Source organism: Mustela lutreola, chromosome Y (assembly GCF_030435805.1).
Source record: "Mustela lutreola isolate mMusLut2 chromosome Y, mMusLut2.pri, whole genome shotgun sequence".
Lineage (NCBI taxonomy): Eukaryota > Metazoa > Chordata > Mammalia > Carnivora > Mustelidae > Mustela > Mustela lutreola.
In genome coordinates, this window is record NC_081309.1 from 449,321 (window position 1) to 458,640 (window position 9,320).

Below are 9,320 nucleotides of genomic sequence, written 5' to 3' on the forward strand. Positions count from 1 at the left end.
GCTGAGAGGACGACCTGTCGGTGAGGAGCCAGGAGGGCTGGGTCCAGAGCCCTGTGGGCAGGGGTGCCAGGGGACAGTCAATTTAGTGGCGGGGAAACTGAGGCTCAGAGGAGCTTGGACCCATGGAGCAGGGGGCAGGGTGGGAAGTGAGCCTGCGGGAACTCAGAGCGCACACACAGGGCCGAGGATGGGTCTAGTCCAGCAGGTTCATGCCTGCCATGCTGTCCTTCGGAAAACCCCTGGCCAATCCGGACAAGCAAGGCTCCCCCAGCCCATTTTCCTGAAGTGTCTCCCATGGCTGTCGGCCTCTCTCTCGGTCCTGCTGCCGCTCGTTCGGTTGGTGATGGCCTGCCTGTCTTTGGGAGTCGGGCTCCTTGTCCCAGCCCACTCTTGGACCACGACTCCCTGACGGCCGTCCACATGCCTGAGCACCGCGTGTCCTCCCACATCGTTCACATGTCCTTGGGAATGGTCCCAGGCCATCCCAAGCAGGGTCACGGTGCCCTGGCTGTGGAGGAACTGGGATCCCACGAGTACAAGGCATGCTCACAACATCACGTTCCCTATCCCTGGCATCATACATTTTCACAAATAGCTAAGACTTTTGTGTGTATTTTCATGTTTCTGTGTTTGTGTGTGTGTGCGTGTGTGTGTGTGTGTCTGTGTGTGTGTGTCAAGGCATGGCAGCCGTGTGGAAGTGGACATCACAGAGCATCCGCGTTGCACCACCAAGAAGAATCTGATGAGGCCTCCACCGTTGAGAGACCTGCATGGGCTCTTCTCCGTGGTGCTCAGCCTGCACGGGACAGCAAAAGGGACAAGGAGCAGCAGGGGCAGCGCTAGAGAGGATCCTGCCCCTAGCTGCAGGGTCAGGGAGAAGGGCCATAAACAAGTTACAAAGCACCTTGTGTCCATGTGTGGTTTTATATTGGGGGCACAGGAAATGGCAAGGAGGCAAGAAGCCTGGTGGGACCCTCCAACCCCCATCCTGTTGGATTCCATGGGTGGGGTGATGGAGAGCAAGGGGCCAGGGCACAGCCGTTCTTGGCCTGCGGACAGAACCCCACCCTTCCAAGCAGGATCTGGCAGAGGAAGGGAAGAGGCGGGGCTCTCTTGGGAAGTCTTGTTCTGTAGAGCGGGGCACACAGGAGGGGTAAGGTGCTCCCGAGTGGGGCCCTGGGGTCCCCTGGGCTCCTCGTACCACCGTATTCACATGGCTCGGAGAGCTTTTTCTGTTGCCCTTCAACCTGGAACTGTGCCCTGCATTGCTGAGTTGCAATGCCATGCATCTTCTTGGTCAGCTCCAGCGCAAAACCAAGGGTCGTGGGAGGAGCAAAGATGAGGCGGTCGCTCACAGTCCCTCCCTGTGGCAACAGATCCTCCTGCAGTGCAGGGGACAGTTCCATGGATGTGTGAGGGAACGCAGGTGTGCTCCATGGGATGGCGGACATCCTGAGTGTTTATGTGTGAGGGAGCCGCTGAGGGCAGGTCCGCGCCTGCACACGGACGTGTGTGTGTGTGAGTGTGTGTGTGAAGGGGCAATGGGGAATGGCCCTATGCCCTCGACCATGTGTATGCATTGTGTGCCTCCCCTCAGTAAACAATCTGTAGTGCATGTGTGTGTGTCTGTGTCTCTCTGGGGCCTCCTTTGTACAAGGGCTGGACAGCTATGGTGTGTGTTTTGGGTGTATGTTTCCATGCGCCGTTCTGTGTCCAGTGTTTGGGCTGAGGGTACATGAGTCCGTGACAGAGATAGGATGTGTGCTGGGAATGAGTGTGGGTTTGCATGGGCTTTTATGTGCGTGCGTGCACGTGTGGGTGTGCTTGAGCGGTTGAGTGTGCATTTCAATGTCAGGGAGGTCGTGTGTTTTCCTCGCATGTGTCTGCATCCTCAGGGAGTGTGCGTTGGAGTATGTGTTTTAGACAGGTGAGAATGTCTGTGTGTCCAATTCTGTGGATGTTTATGGATTGCAGGGCACCAGGGGCAGACTTCTTTTTTGAGCAGGGTCAACTGTGTACGCCTATGCCGGAGACCTTGGATGTGTTGTCGTGTGTGCGTGTGCTTGCAAGCATAGCTGTGTGTGGGGGAGGGCAGGGATGCATGCCTGCGTGTGCTCCGTGTGTGTGTTTTGTGTATGAGCGTAGAGCTCGTTGTGATTGTATAATTGTGTCAGTGTGTGTGTGTGTGTGTGTGTGTGTGTGTATGAGAGATTGAGAGAGTGGCTACGTGTGTGTTCTTTATGACACAGATGATGGGTTTTGTTTACATGCTTCTGTACCCTTAGGGCTATGAGCGTTTGTGCATGCGCCGATGTGTCACGTTATTATGCCTGTGGGCTCGAGGCCATAGAGGTGGTGGGGAATGCATGTTAGTGTTTTTGGGCACACACGTGTATGATTTTTATGGTGAGGCCAAATGCGTATGCCTGTGCCAGAGACCTTGTGGCAACTGGGTGTGTCCCGAGTGTTTTTGCAAGCGCCTATGTGTCTCCATGCAAGGGATGGTGTGCAGGCCTCAGATCCATATGCACGAGTGTGCATGTAGTGTGTACAGTGGGGTCGCAAACCGCTCGCCTGTCTGCGTGTGTGTGTGTGTGTGTGTGTGTGTGTGTGTGCAGGCTTCTATACACGTGCGTTCTTTGAGGATGCAGAACAAGGGATTTGCTTACATTCTGCCCTTTCCTCAAGGGTAAGTTTGTGTGAGTGTGCATGCTCCGATGTGCTGGGGTCAGTTGTGTATGCCTGTCTGCCAGAGGCTTTGGATGTGGTCTCTTGTGTGTGTGTGACTACGAGTGTCCCAGGTCACACCTGGGAACGTCCTTTTGAGTTGGGAACAAATGTCTATGCCTGTGCCAGAGACGTTCTGTGAGAGCTCTATGGTGTGTGTGTGTGTGTGTGTGTGTGTGCTTACGAGCACCTCTGTGCCTGCATGCATGTCTGGTGTACATGCCAGAGTTGCAGAGATACATGTGTGTATTTAGTGTGTTCGGTGTTTTTGCGTGAGCACGTGTGTATGTGTGTGTCTGTGTGTTTGAAAGGAGCCCGATGGGTGTGTTTGTATTTTCACTCCGTGTGTGTGTGTGTGTGTGTGTGCGCGTATGTGTGCAGCCGTGTGTGTGTCTGTGTGTACATGTGCCATCTCCTTTCTTTTGTTTCAGGGGCCAGGTGTGGGTATGCAGAGCCCCCTTCTGAGTGCCTGAGTGCCCCTGTGTCCGTGTGTGTGTGTCTGCATATCTGTCCCACCCAGGGAGGTTCACGCTGCTGAGATGCATATGAGGAAGCATCGCCCTTGACCAGAAGCCGTGAAAACTTCCCACGGAGCCTGGTGCCGGGGTGAAAGACAAGCTCGACTGAGGCCCCCGAGGAAAACCACTGAAATGTAGAAGACCGATGTCACCCGTGTTCCTGTATGTTCCTGTGTGGAGGCTCACGAATGAGCTCCTTCTCAGAAAGGAGCAGGTGGTGTGCCTGAGCTCCTGGTGTAAGGTTGGTGCTTACGATGCTGCCTTGGAATCCCCATTCCGAGGAAGGGATGGGCCCTCATGCTTGCCCAGAGGTCTAGGACACATAAGCTCTGGGACGGCATCCCAGCGGGGGGAGGTCCTTCCCGTGCCGATGGTGGTGCTGGGCAGCGGGAGTTGATGAACAAAAGGCCAGCTATCAGGTCTCATGTCTTCCCTGGGGTAAAGACAGAGTGCAAGGCTAGGGAAGGATGAGCCAGCGCCAAACATGGCCAGTGTCTGGGTTTGGGGGATGGCGATGCCAGTCCTCCAGAGGGCTCCCTGGGGATGTCCTCAAGCACATCCACTGCACACAGCAGGGCTGGGCCTGCAGTTCATTGTCCCTTGCACCCCAGTGCCCGTGCTCGCTACCAGTCTGGCAAGGGGCCTGCCTCTTGCTGACATGGTCATCCTCTCCGGCACAGAAACAATGCTGTGGAGGGAGTGGAGGCCAGGCCTGTGCCGTCACGTCTCTGATGTCGCATCCCTGCCTGGCCCATATCAGCGTAGCTGGGGCTGCATAATGACCTTTGGCCCTGGTGAGTCTCTGCTTTGCCACAGATGCGGGGCCGTTGGCCCGACTTGGATTTGTATGAATTTCTATCGCGGAGACAATCTGCCTGGGCCCTGGGCCCCGTGTTCTTCAACGTGGAGTGAGATGAGGCCGGGGCTGTCTCAGTAGTCTTCGAGGAGTCCTTGGCTGCCAGCGCCGTAAGCCATGTGTTGACGCATCCTTGGGAACAGAGGAACAGCCCCGCTCTTACTGCCGGCCAGCGAGGGGGAGGGATCTCCGGGGCCACGCCTAGGTCTTCAGGTCACTCATCACTCTCACTCGTCCCACTTTCAAATGCTCTGTGGCTACGGGACGAAAAGGTCAGTCTCTCGCACGGAGCGTAGGCAGGGGAAGCTTTTTAAAAGCTGCCCGTTGTGCTGTCGTCTACATGTCCTAGATGGCTGTGAAGACTCCTTACTGACCGGGGCCGCCTCGCGCCCACGATTGCTAGACCCGGTTCCTGTGTAAGCCCCTGTCTGTTTCCACCCTCTCCTCCGCCGCCGTGACTTTCTCTGTGGCTGTCTGACCGGTGTTTTCAGGGAACACGATTGCTGACCTCTTTGACACCACTGGATGGAGCTCTGCTCAGCGGACCGTTGGCTTCCGCAATCGGGTGTGTGTTGGGGGGGTCCCTTCTGCATAGGCGGTATGACTTTCGGGCCAGTACGCCTTGCACCCTCTGTACGACCAAAGCCTCCCTCTGTGCCTCCGGCCTTCCTCGCTCCGTCGCTGTGTTTCCATCCCCACACCTGCACACTCGTGTCTGTCCTGAACTCTGTCCGTCAATCCCATCGCCCCCCTCGCTCCCCAGCTCTTCTTCTCCCCCTGGGCTATGGTGCTCTCCTCCCAGGCTCCCTGGCTTCCCCCTCTCTCTGTCACCACCGCAGCCTCCCCCGTCTGCAAGGCTGTGCTGTTTCGAGGGCACTTCTGCCTCTGGACCCTCAGGCCCCTCCTCTAGGTCAGTTTGGATTGCACCAGTCACACCAACGCCGGGACCTTTTCAGGGACAGTCTCAGATAATTTGCCTGCTCGCCACAGGCGGCCATGCCTTTTTCTCACTGCAGGCGTCCCTCTCTGCACTGAGAGCTAACGTGGGCAACGGAGACACTTGGGCCCACCATGCAGCCTGCCCTTCATCTCAAGGAAGCTCCTCCTGCTTCTTTCGGCTCCAAAACCCCCAGGACACACCCACCCATCCTTGGTATGTGAGGCCCTCCCATGAGGCAAGGGCAAGGCTGGCAGCCTTGCCATGCCCCGCGGGGACTTCCTCACACCTCCGGTGGCTGGCGTCCTATGTGGCCCATGATCGCCCCCTGGCGTGCACCTGCATGAGGGGTGGTTCGGACACGAAGGACGTGCTGAGAAAGGACACATGTGCTGTCAATGCGCACCTGGTGGGTGCGCCATGCCCTCCCCGGCTGGTACTCCACTCAGCGATGGACCCAGACAAAGGGAGCACTCGGAGCAAAGTTGCAAGGAAGACCCCGAGTGCCCTTGGATGAAGGTCTGGCGGCGACGGATGAGAACGCAAAGAGGCAAAGAGACACAGACGGGAAAGGGAAAGAGGTCGGGCAGAGGAAAGTCCAGCGGGAAAGGGTTTTCGAAGCGGCAGGCTCCCAGAAAGATGCAGTTGGTCCTCGGACTTAAAGTCTGGCCCGTTAGCATGCCTCCCAGTGCCAGTGGGGGATCTGGCTGGGGCCGGCTTAGAAGCTCTGTGTGCACCCTGGTGGCCAGGGACTGTGGCTCTTGGGGCCAGGGTCCTCCTGGCCCTCTTGATCCCAGCGTCCTGGGATCGAGTCCCACATCGGGCTCCTTGCTCAGCAGGGAGCCTGCTTCTCCCTCTGCCTCTGCCTGCCTCTCTGCCTGCCTGTGCTCTCTCCCCCCCCCTCTGATGAATAAATAAAATCTTTAAAAAAAAAATTGCAGAGAAAAAAAAAAATTAAGGGCCAGGACATTGTGTGCAGATTCCTTCTCTGAAGGAAAGCTGGGTGGAACGGGGTGGTGCTGGGGTGTGGAGGGGGGTGGTCCCTGCACGCAGCAGCTTGGTGGTAGGCTCCTGGCTCCCTCCACCGCTGGATTGTTCCAGGGCAAAAGCCCGACAACAGTGACGCGGCACCGTTGGAGCACCAGCCGATGCCCCCAGGGCTTTCCCCGGGTTCCGCTAAGAAGCAGCGTGGGAGGCTTTCGGGCTGCGGGGAGACACTGGATTCAGCCGCTGGATTTCAAATGCTAGCGAGAGGCGAGGGGTCCCAGAGGGACGGATGTGAAAGGGAAGAGCGGGACTGTGACACGAGGGCACCGTCGGGAAGGCCTACGAGGTGTCTGTGTAGAAACGTTAGGGGTTGGGAGGCACGGAGGGCACCGCGGGGGAGCGTCGCGGGCGGCCTTCCTGGCTAGCTCTGGCGCCTGCAAGGGCCCAGGAGGGTGGTGGCCACGCCCACGGCCCTATCCCGGGCGAGACCCCGGAGCACCCCCATCCTCTTGGGGCTCCGAGTCTCTATCGCTCCCAGGACGCATGTGTGACTCCTCCCGGCACACCGCGCCGCGCGCCGCTTGGTGGCGTCAGCCACCGCCCCGGGTCCCTGTGCGCATGCGTGCCCAGGCCCGCGCACTCAGACAGGCGGCTGCTGCCCACCGCCGACGCCGGGCGCGGACCTGAGCCTGCGGTTCCCGCCTCTATCGCCTGCCCTCCGCAGCTGCCTGGTTGAGGGGCAGGGCCACATGGAGAGGGAGTCTGGGTCCGGGGAAGGCGGAGCTGCCCCAGAATCCGGGACCACCTTGGTCCCACACGGGGGCGGTGAGGAGGCGGCTGCCCTCAGGGAGACCGGCTCCTGCGGGCACGCGGGGGCGCTTCTGGCCCTGGAGGCTGCCGGTTTGGTGGCAGCGGCTGTGCGGGAAGCTGAGGCCCCGCGTGGCCCAGAGGAGGCCGGCGCTGGGCAGGTGTTGGTGCTTGTGGTGCTGGATATCGTGGGGGAGGTGGAGGTGGTGGCAGTGGAAGACGAGGAGGTGCTGGCCGTGGAAGACGAGGAGGGGGTGGAGGTGGAATGCGAGGAGGTGGAGGTGGAATGCGAGGAGGTGCGGGCGGTGGAAGACGTGGAGGTGCTGGCAGTTGAAGACGAGCAGGTGCTGGCCGTGGAAGACGAGGAGGTGCTGGATGTGGAATGCGAGGAGCTGGTGGTGTTGGAAGACGAGGAGGTGCTGGCGGTGGAAGACGAGGAGGTGGTGGCGGCGGAAGACGAGGAGGTGCTGGCGGCGGAAGACGAGGAGGTGGTGGCGGTGGAAGACGAGGAGGTGGCGCAAGCAGAGCGGGTCGAGAAGCCGAAGGAGCTGTCGCAGGCAGAGCCGGTGCCGCGGCCCGACACAGCCGGGGCCGCCCTTGCCGCGCTGCAGGTGGTTCAGGAAGCGCTCTGCTCTGTGGATGTCCAAGCCACCAGGGCCTACCTGCGGCTCAAGCGCAGGATGAATCAGAAGCGGAGTGGTCACCTGGCTCGAAGGAGGGCCATCATCCAGGGCATCCCTGGCTTCTGGGCACGCGCCGTATCCTTCCTTCATCGCGCTTGCTCGGTTTGGCCCCTGGGGAGGACAGTGGGAGCAGGGCAGCAGGGAGCAGAGCCTGAGCCTGAGCCAGGGGCTAGAGAAGTGCGAAGCTGGGCCGGGCTCCCCCAACCATGGCACCCACCCCTCCAGCAATGGGCACCTGCCAGCAGTAGGCTGCTGGGCCAGCAGGGAGCGCAAAGCCCTGAGCCCTGGGTCTATCCTTCTACTGCACTGCCTAGGGGGCCGAGGTCCAGCAGTGGCTGGTCCGGGAGGAGGTGGGTGCGGGTGTGCGCGTTGGCGGGAAAGCCAGAGCCTGAGACCTGTGGAGTCCTCTGTGAGTGGAAGCTCCGCGCCAGTGCTTTGGGGCTGCAGCACCCCCACACGCCTCTGCGGTCCCGGAACCCGTGTCAACACTCTGGACCCCTAGTGAAGCCCAGCCCACTTGGCTCAGAGCACATGTTGGAAGGAAAGGATTTGGGGTAAATGGGGCAGATGGAGAGGCTGCCCGCCTCATTCCGTGTCCTTCAAACCGTGTATCGTTGCCGAGTTCCCGGAGACCTCCGGTTCTGTGGTGCGCTTGCACTCATTGAGAGTCAGTCAGCAGGCTGCCTGATTTCAGCGGGCCCCGGGACCCTGGACACGGTGCCCCGGGTGCTACCAACTCTGTCTCCACAGGCCCTCCTGAAGCCGGCCGAGGCCCCTGGCCCAGGTGTTCCCAGACACGTTTCCTCCCTCCCTGCCTCTCCCTCTCCATGTCCCCCACCCGCGCTCGCTCGCTCGCTCGCTCTCTCTCTGTCTCTCTCTCTCAACCCTCCCAGCCCTCCGTCTATGTCTGTCGTCAGGGTTTGGGTGTCTCTGTCTCTCTGTCTCCTTCCTCCCGCCGTACCCCTTTCCTCCCTTTGTGGCTGACTCTGCCAGGCCCTTGCTCGAGACCCTGGGTGTGCAGCCATGCTGCAAGCGAGCGGAGCAGCCCCCTTGTGGGCACAGAAGGTCCCTCAAGGGCCCAGGGCCTCGGGTGAGCACACAAGCAAACGGGGCCGTGAGGGGGACCGAGACCATCCAAACATCCAGAGTGGTGACTGACTGCCTCCTGGCCCAGCCGAGCACGGGCACAGGCCAGAGAGGACGTAGGCAGGGAGAGCGGACGGGTTCTTGACCTTGCCCTCCTGGGCCCCGGGAGCCTCAGCCCTGTTGATCCTCCAAGCCCTGCGATGCCCCAGGGCAGAGCATGGGTGACGAAAGGGCAAGCGCTGGGGAGGTTGGGACGGGGAAGTGCCTGCTGTTTCTGCACAGGCCGCCTTCCGACCCTGGCTCTCAGTCGGGAAGGGCCGGGGCGTTCCTGGTTCTCTTCCCGGCGCCCTTGACGTCGAGGCTCCTTGACCCAAGGCAGATCCTGAATCACCCCCAGTTATCAGCTGTGATAGGTGACCAGGACACAGACATGCTCAGCTACATGACCAATTTAGAGGTTAGCCCTGGAGCCTGAGGCCAGCGGTGGTGCCTTGGGAGTGGGGGTGGAGCTGGAGTGGGTGCGTTTGAGTTGCTGAGAGTTGCGGTCAGTCAGTCACGCAGAACACCTAGGGTCAACGACCCCTCCCCCTCCCCCTTCTCTTGCTTTCCTGCGGCAGGTGGAGGAACTGGGTCGTCCCAAGTACCGCTGCAGGTTGATGTTTTACTTTGGGAGCAACCCCTACTTCCACAACGACGTGATCGTTAAGGAGTATCACCTT

General features: G+C 60.1%; 1 protein-coding gene across 1 annotated transcript; it reads left to right on the forward strand.

Annotated features, from left to right (window-relative positions):
- Positions 1–7,512: 7,512 nt before the first annotated feature.
- On the forward strand, positions 7,513–9,320 carry LOC131822483 (testis-specific Y-encoded protein 3-like; the record flags this gene model as incomplete). The annotated part of the gene is made up of 3 exons (XM_059158796.1): positions 7,513–7,590; positions 8,981–9,058; positions 9,219–9,320. Coding segments are annotated over exons 1-3 (258 nt in total), but the record flags the coding sequence as incomplete, so codon positions are not given.